At 38.6% G+C, this 19,712-nt stretch overlaps 1 protein-coding gene and 1 non-coding gene across 2 annotated transcripts in view; one reads left to right on the forward strand and one right to left on the reverse strand.

Annotated features, from left to right (window-relative positions):
* The first annotated feature begins 436 nt into the window (after positions 1-436).
* Positions 437-19,712, forward strand: part of TMCC1 (transmembrane and coiled-coil domain family 1) — a 171,780-nt gene continuing 152,504 nt past the window's right edge. The window contains exon 1 of the mRNA XM_008697842.2: positions 437-1,126. Within this exon, the coding sequence (XP_008696064.1) occupies positions 560-1,126 (567 nt within the window). The 5' untranslated portion in view covers positions 437-559. The remainder of the gene's footprint in view (positions 1,127-19,712) is intronic.
* Positions 12,650-12,753, reverse strand: LOC121102665. The gene has a single exon (XR_005834781.1). It is a non-coding gene; the product is annotated as a U6 spliceosomal RNA (small nuclear RNA).

The raw sequence follows: 19,712 nt of genomic DNA on the forward strand, positions 1-19,712 counted from the left end.
CAGCATATGTACAATTAACTGTGGTTATGAGTGAGAGGAATTAAATTGCCTCAGCTACACTGTACATATTGAATGGTCTGTTCCCTTGTGATTTCCCAAGTAGTGGCTATTCTGTCAACTGTTATGGTTTCCATTCCAAGATGATTCCTCTAGTATCCAATTCTTCATATATTGAAACTCGTAGGGATTTTTTTTAAACATTGCTGTTTTGATTTGCTGTGTACTTGTTTCTGAGCTTTTTCTCCTATCCTAGAAAATAATCATTACCCACTATCTAGAAAACTGTCTTTTAATCTTCTGATTAAAGATTGCTTAATGATAGTGCCTATTTGTTTGGCTAGTGGCATGTTTTTCTTTAACACTGGAGATTTTGCATGCATTTATAATAAGAAGCTCTTTTCTTTTCTTTCTTTCTTTTTTTTTAAACATTAGATAGGCATGAAGCCTCCGTCTCACAGCTGCATGTGTAGTTACTGTTGAAGCAAATGCCTACCTAATTTGACAGTCTTGGTGTGTTTAGAACTTTTTGAGTTTGCAAATAAGCGTATTAAGTCTACTGATGGAGCCTTCGGGCAGTGAACAGTTATATGAGGACCCTGATCCTGGAGGCAAATCCCAAGATGCAGAGGCCAGAAAGCAGACAGAATCAGAACAAAAGTTGTCTAAAATGACCCACAATGCTTTGGAGAACATTAATGTGATTGGCCAAGGCTTGAAGCATCTCTTCCAGCACCAGCGCAGGAGGTCATCAGTGTCTCCACACGATGTGCAACAAATTCAGGCAGATCCAGAACCTGAAATGGATCTGGAAAGCCAGAACGCATGTGCTGAGATTGATGGTGTCCCCACCCACCCCACAGCTCTGAATCGGGTCCTGCAGCAGATCCGAGTGCCACCCAAGATGAAGAGAGGGACGAGCTTACATAGTAGGCGGGGCAAACCAGAGGCCCCAAAGGGAAGTCCCCAGATCAACAGGAAATCTGGCCAGGAGATGGCAACTGTTATGCAGTCAGGCCGACCCAGGTCTTCATCCACAACTGATGCTCCAACCAGCTCTGCTATGATGGAAATAGCTTGTGCTGCTGCTGCTGCATGTCTGCCAGGGGATGAGGCAACTGCGGATCGGGTAAGTCTGCTAGATTTCCTTTTTCTGCTAACTTACTGTTCTTCGAGCTAGGATTCTCCACACTTCTCTTTGGTAACTAAAAAGAGGTATTGCAGCAAGTACCTCAAAGTTGTGGAAAAAAATAGTTTTATTCATTTACTTTTTCATTAAATAAATGGGATGAATAATATTTATTCTAGCTAATGAATGGATGCTTATATTATATTCCTATTTGCTTCCTAACACATTGCTATATTTTGTTTTACCCTTTTGCTAAAACCTTCAGTATCCTTCATGTGTTTTTTATTTTAAAAGGCTCAGTTTTACGGTAGAGGAGCAAAGATGCTTTGTTTGTTCTTGTTTTGGTTTTGCACATGAATTGACTTTCTTACATTAATGAAGACAAGGAAGTTCTAGAATCTGGGTTTTTCTGTGCTTAGCATGGAAATATACTAAATTGCTTATAATTTTCATATACACTGTACTACATCATTGGCATTTGATATACATTTGCATTCTGTAGTTGAGCATATGCATTCTTAAAATTTACTTTTTTTTTTTTTAAGATTTTTAAAAATTTTTGAGAGAGCGCGAGTGTGTGAATGGGGAGAGGAAGGAGGGAGGAAGAGAGACAAGCAGACTCTGCACTGCTTGAGCATGGAGCCTAATGCAGGGTTTTATCTCATGACCCTGAGATCAGTATCTGAGCTGAAACGAAGAGTTGGACGCTCAACCAACTGAGCCACCAGTTGCCCCTATTATTTACTCTTAATGAACAGGTTTTTTAGGTCTGCCTGGATGGGACAACTAGGCTTACCAAATTTAGGGGAAACTCTTTTCATATAACTTTCACTTCCATGTCTTAGTTATGGTTATTTGAGGCATATAGAAGAACTAGTTCTGCTAGGGTTTGAAAACAGGTACATGTAGCCAGGCAGGTAGTGACAATGAGTGAACTCATGTTACATGACTTGGACAAACTGAAGAGTACAAGTGCTGTCTAAAGGGGCAGTATCTTCTTTGCTTTAGCTGATTGTTGTGATTTAGGACTATGAGCCCAGTCTTGCCAGGCCTTCTGATTTTTCAAGAGAAACTTGAAATATAGCTTAGTAATCTCTTGATTTTTGACATATTATGGAAGCCAAACAACACATTTATGGTCCAGGTCTGCCCTATAAATTGCCATCTTGCTGTCTTTTGGCTTTACTTTTATGTATTCTTTAAGGTTTTGATGATTAGTCAGTTGCTTTCATTCTGTGTCTGTTTCTGGCACAGGTAAATTTATTTTACTGGGTATTTAGCCTGGAAATCCAAATATTGAATTGAGTACCTTTAAACCTCTCCTATTTAAAGCAACAAGTAATGGACAGTAAATCACTTCAAGAAGTTAAGCCTGTCTGGATAACATATCCACCAGAATAATGTGATCATGAGAATAAAGATTCAGATCATTGAAATTAAAGGTATGAATGAGGAAAAGTAATACATATTTATGTGCATAATAGTTATCTTTGAAATAAAAAGATATTTGGTCATTGACAAGGATAAAAATGTTGACAATAAAGACTAGCAGTACAACTATGTAATTCATCTTAATCTGTACCAGAGAACACTAAGACTTTTTAAAAAAGATTTATTTATTTATTTTAGGGGGGTGCCTGGGTGGCTCAGTCGTTAAGCGTCTGCCTTCGGCTCAGGGCATGCGTGATCCTGGAGTCCTGGGATCGAGCCCCGCATCGGGCTCCCTGCTCTGCTGGGAGCCTGCTTCTTCCTCTCCTACTCCCCCTGCTTGTGTTCCCTCTCTCGCTGGCTGTCTCTCTGTCAAATAAATGAATAAAATCCTTTTTAAAAAAATTATTTATTTATTTATTTTAGAAAGAGAGAGAGCGAGCGAGTACGAGCATGCATGCGCAAGCACAGTGGGGAGGTACAGAGGGAGAGAGAGTCTCAAGCAGACTCCATGCTGAGCGCAGAGCCTGACTCTTGAGTTCGTAACTTGGACAGCATCCATTATAGCAAATTTAGGAGCTCTGAAGAGCTGTACAAAGGTTTTTTTTTTTTTTTTCTTTTAAGATTTTATTTATTTATATGCCAGAGAGAGAGAGCGCGCGCACAAGCAGAGGGAGAAGCAGGCTCCCCACTGAGCAGGGAGCCTGATGTGAGACTTGATCCCAGGACCCTGGGATCATGACCTGAGCCGAAGGCAGATGCTTAACTGACTGAGCCACTCAGGTGCCCCATGTACAAAGTTTTATAGACAGAAAGGACGAGATACAAGAAAGTTTCATTAGGCAAAAATCGGATTGATATTGCTGTGTTACTTTCCCCGCAGGGAATCTCAGGAGTTACCAGGCACATTACCTAACTAATACTGATCGGGTAATTCCTGATTTGTTGGTTTAAGAGAACCTTTCTGGGAGAGGTAAAACCGTTTCTCAGTTTGATAACGTGGGGCTTAGTATAAGTGACTCCATTTTAAGCCAGTTGTCTTGTTTTTTAACAAACTTAGATCTTTATATGTAGCTTTTAGAATAGTCATGTCAATTGCCTGTTCCAAGGTATAGTTTCAGTTACCTTTTCTCCCCAAGTGTCCTTGTCCACTTTTTCACATTCTATTTATGTATATACTTGAATAAACGTAAATACACTGTTCAGATACATTTCTAAATATGGAAATTTGAAGTTGTCTTTTTCATTAAATGGGACATTTCCTTATTCTGAAGACTTTTTATTCCACCAATAACTATCTCTTTAGTACGCCTAAGTTGGAGATTAGCACTTTGAGAGATATGAGAGCTACATATAAATTGTGTTACAGCCTTATTCTCAAAGACCTTACAGTCGGGGGGGTGGTGGTGGCAAGATTTACGATTTACGTAAGTGGCAACTAAAGAAGCAGTGTGATGTGTAATCAAGCCCAGAAGTCAGGGGCCTGCGGTTTTAGATTCTGAGAATGACTTGTTTCTGTTATTAAATATCAGTGTGACCTTAAACAAATTAAATTCCATAGGTTTCATTTCCTTCAGTTTTCAGGTGAGGTTATTGTACTAAATAATAAGTCACTTTTAATTTGAAAGTGCCACAAATTCAACTTGTACTTCCCAGTCTTTTTCATGGCACACATAGAAAATTAAAATACATGTCCAGCACAGCAGGGTAAAGTGATGACATGTTCATAGCCAGGGTAGTTGATCCAGTCACTCTAGGCTCTGCTTGGCCACCTGGGGGTCTGATAGTATCTACAGCATAATTATAACCCATCCTTGTGGTTAAAAGCTTCAATAGAGAGAACAATATAAAATCAGATGTTACTGAGCTAGGGGCAGTAGAAGTTCAGAGAAGGGAGAGCTAAGTATGGGGTCATGTTATTGACAGGGACTTTATAGAGCATGTGCTCCTTGGAGGATGTCTTAGGAATATGAGCCATAGTAAGTACAGATCTTCTCCATCCTAAGACAACACAATACGTGCAGATTTCAAGTTTCAAAATAGCTGAGATGTGCTTGTTTGTTTGTTTGCTTATGAGAGAGAGAAAGAGTGAGAGAGAGGGAGAGAGAGGGAGAGAGAGAGCGTGCGCACGCATGGGAGGTGAGGGAGGAGGGAGAGAGAGAATCGCAAGCAGGCTGCATGCCCAGAGTGGAGCTCAACATGGGGCTTGATCTCACGACTCTGAGATCATGACCTGAGTCGAAATCAAGAGTCGGATGCTTAGACTTTGCCACCCAGGTGCCCTGAGATGTATTCCTTTTCCTTCTTGGAGAAGAACAAAACAAAACCCCAAATGTGAGTCTCTGGAGGGCTAGGACCATGTGTTATCTTTCTTTATTTCCTCCCTAGAACCCTAAGCCTAACCAGAGTGAGGAGTAGTAAAACGTTAGAGGAAGTAATGTGAGAAGATTGGAAGAGTGCATAATTATGTATTTTTAAAATTTCTGTTTAGAGGAGAGGGCTTTGATTTAGTATTATAAATATGCAACTAAATAATTTGGATGATGTGATCAGAAATAGGGAGCCCTCAGTGTGGATTTTTGAAAGGTGGTTTGCATGTTGAAAACGTTATTTTTTAAAATAGTCATGTTCAAGATGGAATAAAATAGGAAAGAAACAGCTAAGGTATCAGGGAACTGAGCTGAGAAGTTATTGTCATATAGTGTAAGCATCTACCAGCTTATAAAACAACATTCAATTGTTTATGTCTATGGGAAAAGTCCTTTTGAGTGTCAGTGTTAGAAATGGTTTGTAGATCCCAGACTGGCCCCAAAATTCCATTGCTCCAAAATCTAGGTGAAATATTATACATTATTTCACAGAGTGGTAACTAGTGAAATAATACTAATCAGTGCTATTTAAATACCCTTTATTTTATAAAACAGTAACAGTAAATGAGATTTTTTTTTTTTTGCCATTAATTCTGAGAAAGAATAAGCTTAATAAAAGGGAAATGTGAAGGTAGATGCAAACTTTGGAAGCTAATGAAGGGAAAGTTCAAGGTTAGTCATCCTAGTTCTCTATTAAGGTTACTATCACTTCAGAGCTCACTGTAGCATTTTCCTGTTAATAGGTGAATTTAGAAAAATGAGTGTATCTTTATTAGGCTGCAGTTAGGCAAGTTTAGTGGGTTACTTACAGTATGGACAGAGAGAAGGAGAATTTTTTTGTAATGCCTGGCTGGATCTGGAAATTAGAGAAAAGAAGAAAGGGTTGGGGCAGGCAGGTAGGATGGAAAGGGGAGGTAGGGTTACTCTTCCTGGTAATCCCCTCTGGTGGCTAAGAGCTCAAGTGTTAGGATGATTTCACACTGAAAAGGCTGAACCAACCCGATAGAGTCATGATTTCCAGGTCTACATATGAATTTTCCATGAAACAGAATTGGATAGCTGTGGGCGGAGGACAAGGGAAAGTCACTGCCTGTCACCTTTCCCCATACTGGAGGTCCCATGTAGCACTGCCCCCCCCCCCCCCCCCCCCAGCTGCTTTTTCTGCCTCCATGCTGGCACATCAGGAGCAGAAGCAGTTTCAGGCTGCTTTCCTGGGCCCATATCTCCACAAGGTGGAATCGGGGCTGGGAATGCCCGGAAGGACTTCTCACCAAGGCCAACACTGACAGAGGCACAGAGAGCTCAGTGGCTTCTGGAGTCCATCTTTGAATTAGCTCTCAAAAACCCCATTCTTTCTCATTCTCAATCTCATTCTTAAAATTATTGAGATAATACGTAGATTTAGAGTTTGAGGATTACCCAGGGTTTATAAATAAGGGACTCTGCCTCCCTGGTAAATCACAGCAGGATGGCATCCAGCTCTGTTCATATGAAAGGGAGTTTTGTTCTTTTTTTTTTTTTTTTTTTTTTTTTAAGTAGGCTCCACGCAGCGCTTGAACTCACAACCCTGAGATCAAGACCTGAGCTGAGACCAATACTGAAGACGCCTAACAGACTGAGCCACCCAGGCACTCCCAAAAGGGAGATCTCTAAGATTTTTTTTTTTTTTTTAAGATTTTATTTATTCATTTGACAGAGAGAGAGACAGCGAGAGAGGGAACACAAGCAGGGGGAGTGGGAGAGGAAGAAGCAGTCTTCCCAGCGGAGCAGGGAGCCCGATGATGCGGGGCTCAATCCAAGGACTCTGGGATCACGCCCTGAGCCGAAGGCAGATGCTTAACGACTGAGCCACCCAGGCGCCCCGGGAGATCTCTAAGATTGAATTAGTTGAGCTGTGAGCAAAACCTAAGAGCTTAGGAGCGCTCTCTTCCAGTGGGGAAGAAATGAGGTGGTGAGAGGGGTAGTTCCTACCGCTGACCACCAGGTGGTGCCCCTAGGCCAAGATCAGCAGGTGGAAGTCAGGGGATGACTGTTCTGTGGACAGACATTAATAAATATGGGATTATGACTTGAGAAGTAACTAGCACAGGAGATCATTAGGATATGAGCTGGATTAAGTACAGTGAGTATGATATAGTCGTAGTAGGTGCCCTTTGTAAATATTGAATTGAAATCGTAACTATGGAAATGAATAGATAATAGAAGACTAGATAAGACTTAATGACTGTTAGAATTTTTTTTTTTTTTTAAAGATTTTATTTATTTATTCGACAGAGATAGAGACAGCCAGCGAGAGAGGGAACACAAGCAGGGGGAGTGGGAGAGGAAGAAGCAGGCTCCTAGCAGAAGAGCCTGATGTGGGGCTCGATCCCAGAACGCCGGGATCACGCCCTGAGCCGAAGGCAGACGCTTAACCGCTGTGCCACCCAGGCGCCCCAGAATTTTAAAAACTTAAAGGTAAACAGAATTTAAAACCTAAAGATTTGTTTGGGAGAAGTAGTAAGATAATGTCCATTTTCTAAAAAATGGCTGAAAAATTATAATTTTTGATGAATACTAATAGAGATCTCTGTTTTCTGTGTATTTAGGATCAGGTAGGTGACACTGTCAAGGGAATATTTTTTCTTGTCAAGGGAATAATATGAGCTTGGAAAAGTAGGAATAAGCCAGAGATGGAGATATATTTTGGCTTTTTAGTTGTTTTCTGTTAAAGGTACTTTATAGAGCAAAACTTGGTTGCAAAAATAAGTAACCTTTAAGTTTAATGACCCTAGTTCAGAGGTCCAGAATGTGTATGTTTCTTTTAATATAGTATATTTATGTAGTAGCCCAAGAGACTTTTTGATTATCCTTAATGATCTTATATTGATATTTAATATGGTTGTCATAAGGGTGAAATTGAAGGTATACCTATGGTGTTCTTGAGCTTGGTAAATTTGTTTTGCAGAGTTGACATATGGATGCTTCTAAAAGGTTTTTTGGGGTGTGTGTGTGTGTGTGTGTGTTTTAATATGAGTTACATTCCTCTGTTTGGAACAGCAGCTTTTGTGATGAAGGCTCAACATAAAACAATGTTGAGTTCACTCTTTAAGTTAGATTTAACCTCCTTTTCCTTTACATTATAAAACAGATATAGACTTCAGAGTAATTAGACCTCTAAAGCAATATAATATGTGACCTCATTTCTGCTTTCTCCTTTTATTCACAAGGGGTTTGGGTACTTTATCAGTAGCCTTGAATCTTAGTTGTGGGGGAGAATTTCGGCATCCAGAGTCCCACTATTTTGTTTATCCATAACACTGTTAAACTGTCTTCCCTTGTGACTTTTAGTTTCCAAAGACTCATAGGTAGGTAAATAGATAATCTAGACAGAAGGACAGGCCAGGATCATGTATTATATAAGGTAATCACTAGAACAGATTGATCTTTGTTTCAGAGATCATAGTACATTTTTTTTTAAGATTTTATTTATTTGATGGAGAGAGATAGCCAGCGAGAGAGGGAACACAAGCAGGGGGAGTGGGAGAGGAAGAAGCAGGCTCATAGCGGAGGAGCCTGATGTGGGGCTCGATCCCATAACGCCGGGATCACTCCCTGAGCCGAAGGCAGACGCTTAACGACTGAGCCACCCAGGCGCCCCGATCATAGTACATATTTTATCTCAAGAAAGATAGGCAACTTTGGCAGGTTAGCACAATGTTGGGCTTAGTAAGTATTTGTTTGATACTACATCATTATGACCTATGATCTTGTCAGTCAGTAGAAGCAGACTAGATTTCACTTTGGAGCTTTTATACTTCAGGGTCACAATATATATTTGCATTGATTTGTGTCTCTTATATATAGATGGGCTTTGAAAATACCCTTTTCCTAAATAGAATCATTTTAGATATATAAAAGATGTTTGATTTTAAAAATTAATCTTGGGGCACCTGGGTGGCTCAGTTGTTTAAGCATCTGACTCTTGATTTTGGCTCAGGTCGTGATCTCAGGGTTGTGAGATCAGGCCTGGCATTGGGCTCTGTGCTGGGTGTGGAGTCTGCTTAAGATTCTCTCTCTCTCCCTCTGCCTCTCCCCCCCTCAAAAAAAATTAATCTTATGACAAGTCTCTTTGTAAAAAGAATTAGCAAGGATTTATTGGTTTATATATTATAAGAATATTCATACCTCCAGCCAAAGATCAAGTCAAATATTCATCAAGAATTGACAAATACATTTTATCATAGTAACATCTAACTGGGATAAGGAGCCCGGACTCAGATTTCAAAGTTGTAATAATGAGGAAGTTGAGAATTTAGAAACTTTGGGTTACAAAATGAGTCCCTTGCAACACAAATGATTTTCAGCCAGTAGATCCTGGCCGTTGCCAGGTGATTAGCAAAGACACAGGCTGTTAAGCTTTAGAGACAGTCCTAATCAGACTCCTCATTTTTCAGGCCCAAGGATGTTAAAACCTGTTTGAGTTTATACAGCTAATTATGAATGATACCAGGTCCAGATCCCTGGGTTCCTTCTGATTCTGTGTTTATTAGCATTCTTGCCTTTTTATCCTGTTGATCATGTCAGAGAATTGAAGAATACCAGTTCTGTCAAGCAGGAGACAAGAAAAGGAGAAAAAGGTTTTTTCTTTTTTCCAATATTGGTAACTAGATCAGCTTGTTTGAATGAGGGCAGAAATCTACGAGCAGTGACAAAGACTGATTTTATTCTACCTGTTTGGTTTCTTATGCTATTACTTTTAAATAATTCTTGTCTTCTTTTTCAGATGAGTAACAGTGGAAATAAAATAGTGTAATGATTCCTTAGAGTTATTTTGACACTGTCCATTCTTAAAATACGAGCAGCGACTTTCTGGATTCTCACATATCTAAACAAAATAATAAGAAAATGGAGTAATTACTTACAGGGCCTAAAATAAGGCCTCTTCTATTTACTGAGATAACCAGTTAAATATATAGTCTCTGTGGAGCTATTTCTGCATTATGGGGTTGAGGGTGGGGTGGAAGAGAGTTCATAATTGTAGTCTCACATTAACTACAAAATAACATTAGAGAATTATAGTTAAGAAAGGGGGATAAAGCTGAGAACCATCCCTCTATCATCTTTCTTATTTCCCTAAGATAGCAAGAAACCTGTCCTGAGAATATTGAATTTCAGTAATTGAATTTCAATAATTGAGAATCTTTTCCATGTAGTTGGTAGTGATCTTTGCAAGGATGTTTTGTGGAGGTAAATTTGTTTTAATATTATTACGTGAGATCACACTCAGCTTATCGAGTATCTAATGTATGCAAGATCTTTTTCATGTATATAATGTAATTTACATTACATGTCAGTTTTTTGAGGTAGTTCTTATCTCCCTTTTTTTAATTTAATTTTTTATTTTTTACAAATGAAATAATTAGGGCTTATGGAAAATTTTAAACTTGCTTAAGACCAGAGAGCTAGTACATAGCTGAGTCTAGTTTTTTGTGCTCATTCTGCTCTAGCACAGATGCCTCAATATTGTACATTTTTATCACGTACTTAGTGTGAGGGGTGTAATACAAAGGCAGAGGGAATAGAAGATCTTAGAAGGATGTAGACTGCCAAAAAATCCGTAACCTGTCAACTAGATGCCTATATCTAAGGAGACTAATTTTCCCGAAACACCTAAGGAAAAAAAATTAAACAATTGGTCTTAGCAATTAAAGTAAGATTTGGAGTCCAGTAATTAACTCTTATAGTAGGAATGAATAAAGTAGAAATTTAGATAAAGGAGTAGAAGTTTCCCATTGCTTTCCACATCCACTGTCAGAAGGCCATAGTGAAATTGCTGGAAGTCCAGAAGCCACCAGTCTTAACCTCCAAACAGTGCTTTAAAGTAGGAAATGCAAGGTTATTTATCTTTGCTTCAGGTAATCTGACTGGCAGGTAATCTGATGGTAGCAATGATTCTTTTTAAAAATTTTATTATGATGATGATTATTATTTAAGAAGCCCCAATACGGGGCTCGAACTCACGACCTTGAGATCAAGACCTGAACTGAGATCAAGAGTTGGACACTTAACCAGCTGAGCCACCTAGGTGCCTCAGCAATGATTCTTTTTAATTCTGTGCTTTTAGGGTTGTTTTCCCCCTGCCAAGATGCTACAGCTGTCTGAGGCATAAGACAAGAATTCTCGAGCATTGTTCTAAAGGAAGTTCCACTTACCTTTTTGAGCCTTTCATTAACACAATACCTTAGGTTGGAAGAGACTTCTATAATTATTTTATTCAGCTCTGTAACATTCTCCCCAAGTGGTTATTTGGCCTCTCAGAATCTCCCAAAGAAGCCCATTCAACTATGGATTCCTCTGTTAGACAAATCTAACATATTAAACTGAAATCTATATTAAATTGTATTTCTCCAGTTAGGGCCAGAGTATATAGTGCCTCTGCAGGCAGGGTTTTCTTTCATAATGTGTTTCTGAAAAACCCCTTTTCTAGGCAAATAATCCCTAATCCTTGGGACTCCCTCCCTCCCTCCTTTCCTCCTTTCCTCCTTCCCGCCTTCCCGCCTTCCCTCCTTTGCTCCCTCTCTCCCTCCTTTCTTCCCTCCCTTCCTCCCTTCCTTCCTCCCTCCCTTCCTTCCTTCCTTCCTTCCTTGGTTTTATTTATTTATTTGACAGAGAGAGGGTGCAAGTGCATAGGCAGGGAGAGGAAGAAGCAGGATCCCCGAGAAGCAGGGAGCCCAGTGCAGGCTTGATCCCAGAACCCTGGGATCATGACCTGAGCTGAAGGCAGACGCTTAACTGACTGAGCCACCCAGGTGCCCTGGATATTCTTTTTTTTTTTTTTTTTAATTTTTATTTTGTTATATTAGTCACCATACAGTACATCCCCAGTTTTTGATGCAATGTTCCATGATTCATTATTTGCGTATAACACCCAGTGCATCATGCAATACATGCCTTCCTTAATACCCATCACCGGCCTCTCCCCGTCCCCCATCCCCCTCCCCTCTGAAGCCCTCAGTTTGTTTCCCAGAGTCCACAGTCTCTCATTTTTTTTTTTAAATTCAGCAAATATTTATTTATTTATTTTTAATATTTTATTTATTTGACAGAGAGATAGCCAGTGAGAGAGGGAACACAGGCACAGGGAGTGGGAGAGGAAGAAGCAGGCTCCCAGCAGAGGAGCCTGATGTGGGGCTCGATCTCAGGACTCCAGGATCACGCCCTGAGCCAAAGGCAGACGCTTAATGACTGAGCCACCCAGGAGCCCCTCAGCAAATATTTATTGATCCAGGTGTTCTAAGTGCTAGAATGCAATAGTGAATCCTAAGTATAAACACTGTACTGTGAAATATTATTATCTCTGTTTTATAAGTGAGGAAAACAGAAGATTAAGTTTGAAGTGAATTATCAGGTTCACGCAATTGGTTAAAAGTTTACTGGATATCAGAACCATGCCTTTCTAGCTCCAGAAGTCATGCTTTTGACCACTACTCTGTTGTTGCGGGTCTTGCCAAGAATAATCTCATAGCTATTGGAATAGCCTAGAATATAGCTCAAGGAGAAGGCTGGCCTAAAGAATGGCTTAAAAATACTTTCTAGCTATGAGATTCAGAGGATTCTTGGGATACTAAATAAATTGGAAGCCTCCCGGGGCTCCACTGGAAAACTACACAGCAGGTAGATTTTTGATAGTCATAGATGTAAATTTGTGGTTTCAACAATTCACTGAGGTCCCCAGAGGTCCATGACAAATATGGAATGCTTCACAAATTTGAATATTATCCTTGTGCATGGGCCATGCTAATCAATCGTATTGTTCCGTTTTTATATATATGTTCCTGAAGCAAGCACTGAGGTGTTCTTGCATATCATCGTTTTGAATACTTAGTCATACTGGTACATCAGCTCTTGATTATTCCAGTTTTTCAGTATTCCTCTTAAATTATGGTCTGTAGAACAACATAATACGCAGATACGGATATAGTAGGGACTAGAGCTGAGCTATTACTTTCCTAATTCTAAGGTACTCTTTGGTTCTTTTAATGTACGCAGCTCCATTTTGAAATTGTTTTCCCTTTTTGCAATCTGACTTATTTTTCATATCTTTAATTTTCATTTGGTAAAATTCATAGAATTTAATTCAGCATAATTGAAATTTTTATAGTGACTTAAACATGACAGATGCTTAGTAATTTTGAGAATGTTAGAAGACTTTTCTGAAGAACTTACCTCTTGGTTCTTTTTTTTTTTTTTTTTAAGATTTTATTTGTTTATTTGACAGAGATAGAGACAGCCAGCGAGAGAGGGAACACAAGCAGGGGGAGTGGGAGAGGAAGAAGCAGGCTCACAGCAGAGGAGCCTGATGTGGGGCTCAATCCCATAACGCCGGGATCACGCCCTGAGCTGAAGGCAGACGCTTAACCGCTGTGCCACCCAGGCGCCCCTTACCTCTTGTTTCTAAAATATTTGCTTTTAAGAGTGAGATGCTTTCAAATTATATCTTCTTTTAATATGGTGTTAAAGGTGGGGAATATCACTTAATATTTCCTACCTTCAGCACCTAATTTTCCTTACTTTATATTTATAGTATTATTTAATGTATGAACATGTTCAAATCAGAATAAGAGTTTTGTGGCATGTTTAGGAATCTAGTCATTTATTATACTTAGATCTTCAGGAACTTTTGTTTTTAAATCATTGCTCAATTCTTTTTGTTTTTGTTTTATTTTTTTAAAGTAGGCTCCAGGGGCGCCTGGGTGGCACAGAGGTTAAGCATCTGCCTTCGGCTCAGGGCGTGATCCCAGCGTTCTGGGATCGAGCCCCACATCAGGCTACTCTGCTATAAGCCTGCTTCTCCCTTTCCCACTCCTCCTGCTTGTGTTCCCTCTCTCGCTGGCTGTCTCTATCTCTGTCAAATAAATAAAATCTAAAAAAAAAAATAAATGAATAAAGTAGGCTCATGCCCAGCGTGGAGCCCAACATGGGGCTTGAACTCACGACCCTGAAATCAAGACCTAGCTGAGATCAAGAGTCGGATGCTTAACCGACTGAGCTACCCAGGGGTCCCAACATTGTCTTCTTTAATGTCTGTTTGGTGATACTTGAAATCCAAAGAGGTTTTGTCTTAAAGACAAAACAAAACAGTAATTCCCAGCTCAAAATAATAGAAATTTCAGCCTACTAATGTAAAAGAAGTGGCTTTGATTGCAATAAAGTATCTCTCAGGAAATCAGATATGATGACAGGGGAGTGGTCTAGGTATGTAGGGGACAAAGAGGAAGAAATTCTTGTTAGCCATTTATTTCCTCTTAGGGGAGGGTAAGATAGAAATGTTGCTTCTTCATCATATTTGTGATATCATGATCTTATACTTCACAGAGATTTTTAAAAAATAGTATTGGCACTTCCAGTGAGGCTGTTAGAAAAATTTGATCTTAACAGTGCAAATTGTAATCTGGAAAGCAGTATTTGACATTTGAATATTGCTTTCCTGGGTTGGATGTGAAATTTTTTAGTTGGAGTGAAATTCTCATATTTGATTTTTGAGCCAGAGTCTTAATTGGATGTTGACAATTTAATTTGAACCTAAATCATTTTAGCACATATCAGTAGCAGGGAATTAATTCATTTCCTGGTTTACTTGAGAAGGATGTTACTAGGAAGCTTTAGTCTAAACCATGATTTTTAGAAGCCCTCTGCTGATACCTTCTGGTATTGCTGAGAGTGATGTTTGATGAAATAACATGCTAATTCTTTTGTATTATACTAATGATTCTTACTGCCTGCAGTGTATTTTAAGCATAATTTTCTTGGTTAATACTAATATAATCCCAAAGTCTTATTTTTAATTACCAACCAGGTTATGGAACTAATTCTTTCGTTTTTATCAAAGTATAATTGACATACAGTATCCTATTAGTTTCAGATGCACATTATAGTGATTTGATATTTTCATACATCATGAAATGATCCCTATGATAAGTCTAGTTACCATCTGTCATCATACAGAGTTATTACAGTATTATTGGCTGTATTCTCTATGCTGTACATTGTGTCCTCATGACTTATTTATAACTGGAAGTTTGTACCTCTTAATCCCCTTCATCTATTTTGCCTGCCCCCCATCCCTCCCCCTCTGGTAACCAGCAGTTTGTTTCCTGTATCGGTGAGTCAGTTTCTGTTTTGTGTATTTTGTTTTTTAGATTACACGTATAAGTGAAATCATATGGTATTTATCTTTGTCTGTCAGACTTATTTAGCATAATACCCACTGGGTCTATTCAGGTTGGTGCAAATGGTAAGATTCCATCCTATTTTATGGCTGATATTCTGTTGTGTATTTATACCACATCTTCTTTATCCATTCATCTATCCATGAACACATAGGTTGACTTATGAATCTTGGCTATTGTAGATAATGCTTCAGTGAACATAGGGATGCATATACCTTTTCGTAAATCCCAAATTCTTATTTTTAATTACCAGCCAGGCTATGGAACTAACTCTTCACGAGTGTTGGCCTAAATTCTGAACTTTGCAAAAATTCTTATGGTTAGTAAATAATAGGATTTTTACTTTGTTTAGGAAGATTGTTTTGGTTTTTAAATAAGAGAAAGTTGAAAGTGTATCTTGAAAACCTAATTTAATGTAAACATGCTTGGCTTTTTAAAGATCCTAGATACGGCAGCTTTCCAAAGACTCAATCTTCTTTCCCTTGCCTTGCTTTTAGAATTTACTTATAACATGAACATTTTCTTTAATAACTTAAAGTATTTCCTATATCAGACTCTATTAAAGCATTTTGGTAGTATGCTCTAAATAGTATTGTAATTGGAAAGCTAATTTCAAGGACAACAATATAATTTTTTTTTTTTTAAAGATTTTATTTATTTATTTGACAGAGATAGAGACAGCCAGCGAGAGAGGGAACACAAGCAGGGGGAGTGGAAGAGGAAGAAGCAGGCTCATAGCAGAGGAGCCTGATGTGGGGCTCGATCCCATAACGCCGGGATCACGCCCTGAGCCGAAGGCAGACGCTTAACCGCTGTGCCACCCAGGCGCCCCAACAATATAATTTTAAATGTTAATCAAAATGGACCTAGATGTCTTCTTGGGATCACTTCCAGTGTTAGTATTCTGAGGAATCCAGCTTAGGCCTTTAAATGTAGGTAAATTTAGTCAAATTGGGTTTAATTTTTCGATCTAGGTTGGAGAGATAATGAGAGATATCCTTATAGGTTCCTTTTTTTCTGTGGATATGTATGTGTGTGTGTGTGTGTCCACACAGTTGTCACATGCATGGTAGACTTGTAGGAGAGCTGAATAATCCAGTGCTCTGTACTCTTTTGCCAAGAAAGTGTGTTTATTATTTTGATATTTTGAAAGCTTATTTGGGTGCCATTAGTTTCTCATGCTGAATATTTATTTATTTATTTATTTATTTTTAAAGTTTTTTTAAAGGATTTTATTTATTTATTCGACAGAGATAGAGACAACCAGTGAGAGAGGGAACACAAGCAGGGGGAGTGGGAGAGGAAGAAGCAGGCTCATAGCGGAGGAGCCTGATGTGGGGCTCGATCCCATAACGCCGGGATCACGCCCTGAGTTGAAGGCAGACGCTTAACCGCTGGGCCACCCAGGCGCCCCTGAATATTTATTTATACATGGTTCATGATACAGTGATGATGAGCATTTAATATCTACCTTGGATCCATAATCATATAGCTAGGTTCCCTATGACCTAATATTTTTTTTTTTAAATAAAGGATATTAACTGTCTATAGTAGTGGCCTCCAAATTATTTTGCTCACCCATACCTAGAGTGTATCTCTGATATTTTTATGTTATAAATCGTGCACATATAGTTGTTCCTATAAATTACAGGCATCACATAACAAAAAATAAAAGGATGAGATAGTAATGTAAATGGAAGTTATAATGTTTTCTTACCACAGTCCATTGGATTGTCTTGCATACATACGGGGGTGCATGTATCCTAGATTTAGATCAAGATTAAAAGGTAGAATAACTTTCCTCTAAAGATTTTTTGGATAATATGAAGATCATTTATATTTACCTTAGGAATGTGATGCTAACCACAATATAAGAACAGATTTTACAGCAGAACCGTCCAGTTTTGAGGTAGGCTGCCTTGGGAGTATTAGGCAAAAGCTGGAGAACCAAACATCATGCATGTTGTAGGAAATACCTGTGACTCCAGTTGACAGTCCAGCTGAACTAAACAACCTTTGATACTCCTAAATTCTGTGACTATAGATAGGAATTCATAGGTGGAGCATTTAAATTTGAAGCACTGTAGGAAAGTTAGCCTGTGAATGAAGATCTGGAACAGGACTACACTGGGAAATTGTTCAACTTCTTCATTCAGACCTTCTGCTCAGAACTTCTCCTGCTGTCTTCTTTAGAAATTTGATGATTTCTGGGGCGCCTGGGTGGCACAGCGGTTAAGCGTCTGCCTTCGGCTCAGGGCGTGATCCCGGGTTCTGGGATCGAGCCCCACATCAGGCTCCTCCACTATGAGCCTGCTTCTTCCTCTCCCACTCCCCCTGCTTGTGTTCCCTCTCTCACTGGCTGTCTCTCTCTCTGTCGAATAAATAAATAAAATCTTAAAAAAAAAAAAAAAAGAAATTTGATGATTTCTGATTCTCAAGCCGTCTCCACATAGGAAAAAGTTTTAAGGCCTCTTGTAAGCCTATACCTTGACTATATGGAAGAGTAAATACATAAGTAAGGAATTCCAACAATGAACTTTATCAACAAACTTTTACTCTGCTGCTTTATACCGAATAAAAAGAGAGAAGCAGGGAGAAAGAGAACATGAAAGCAAGTTTAGAGTTAACAATTATTCTCAAGTGTATAATATCTTAGATGACTTAGTAGATAGATTCCCGCTAAAAGATATAAGTACTATTTCATTAAAAACAATTTGTTCTGCAATATAATTGAATAACTTTACTTTTTTAAGCTCAAAATTGTATCACCGTAAAAACAAAAACTTTAGTATCCATCCCTGCCTTCCTTTTTCTTTTTTCTTTTTCCTTTTTGGTGAGGGGATGGTTTTGTGAAACCCAGTTAGCAAAGATAAGCCAGCAATAAACTTAACAGCTTTTTCACTATACTTGATTTGAGTATTGTGCTACAGAGTACCTACTTAGGTTTCTCTGTAGTGGTGGTGGTTTTCTTCTTTCCTGGTTTATGAAATACCCTGTTCTCTCTCATTGTTCGCATAGAGGCAGAAGCCCTTCTGCTCCAGTGAGTCTAAGAGAGTCGAATGCTGGAATCACCAGAACTTGAGATATTTTTAAATGGCTAATCCTGTATTTGTTGAGATTTCCCTCTCAGGAGCACTTTTCTTTTTAAAATATAAAAACCGCAGAATGAATGGCCATAAAAGTGAAAGAGAGTCCTAATTCTGATGTTTATTTCTCAGCATTTCTTTATAGGAATCTTAATAATAGAAGTAGTATATCACAGGAACTGAAGATCTGTATAACCTACCCCATATGGATGTTCTGTGGGAAATGTTTTCTAGAACTTTAGTGAAATAGAAGGTTATAGAACATAATACAATCCTGGGGAGCATATGCTTGGTTTATTAATGAAAGTCTCGTATGCTAAGTGGCTATGCAAATACACATCTAAGTAACCACCCTATCATAGTGTAAGAGTAGAATATCTTAAACATTTTTTCTGACTTTAGCTCACCAGAGGCTTTCCAACAACTTTGAACTTGTTTTCAACTATTGTAGATTGTTCAGGACACAACTATACATTCTTTCTTCAAGGTTAAAGAACAGTGTCCATGTTTTCTTTTGCTTTGAACTGTTGTCTGGTACAAAGATGCAAAATGGCTGAAGAAACAGTCTACCCATTTTGCTATTGAAACTGATTGTTTACGATTAGAAACATTTCTCTGATAAGCATCTTTCCATTCTCCATATTCCTTGCGTGTCACACAATGTCTTTACAAAATTTGTGATGAGTTACACCAAACAGAATGAAATTAAGTTTAAGCAGATAAATACCTGTGAGGCTAATTTATTCTTCTTAGAAATGTTCCCCCAGAGGGCTTTCAAGTATAAGGTGATTGTGCTTAAGTTTCTTGGCAAAAAGATGGAATTCAAGCTGTTTTCTGTTGTCAGAAGTTGAGCTTTGCGAGAATGGGAATAAAGATTTTATGATCTGATTACAGCTCAGGAGACTTTAGGCCACAGTATAAATTATTGGCCTTGGGTCTGCATACTGGTTTGGGATGTATATCCCTTGTTTTTTGCTCCTAGTTCTATGTCCTTACCTTTCATTGCATTCGGGTGCAGAGATCTGTGGATTGGTACAGAAATTCAAAACAAGCTTGACTGTCGTATCTTGTTTTCATCATTGTAAGGATTTGTAGCTGTAGTGTTTTACTAAATAAAATCTATTGAATAAAAAATTTTCCTATTTAGAGGCCTCACACTTTATCACATATAGACTATGTTTACTGAGTAGTTATTTTTTTCCTCTTTTAGTGGGATTTACCTAAAAATTAGGTAAAAAAGAATTAGCTACCATTGAAACTGCCAAAAAAAAAAAAATCTTTGCAAGAGGAATTGATGTTTATATAAGGAAAAAACATTCTTCTGCATCTGTCCTTTACTACAGCATAAACTGCACTTTACTTCTGGTCACCAGATATGTGGTTTTTTCCATCCAGACCAAGCACTTCTCTGCAATACGAGCTGAGTGTCCCACAATTTGATGCAATTTTGACCTTATCTGAGGATAGCTTCAGATCCCACAGATTAAGGGCA

This window comes from Ursus maritimus, unplaced genomic scaffold, assembly GCF_017311325.1.
Source record: "Ursus maritimus isolate PB19 unplaced genomic scaffold, ASM1731132v1 scaffold_14, whole genome shotgun sequence".
Lineage (NCBI taxonomy): Eukaryota > Metazoa > Chordata > Mammalia > Carnivora > Ursidae > Ursus > Ursus maritimus.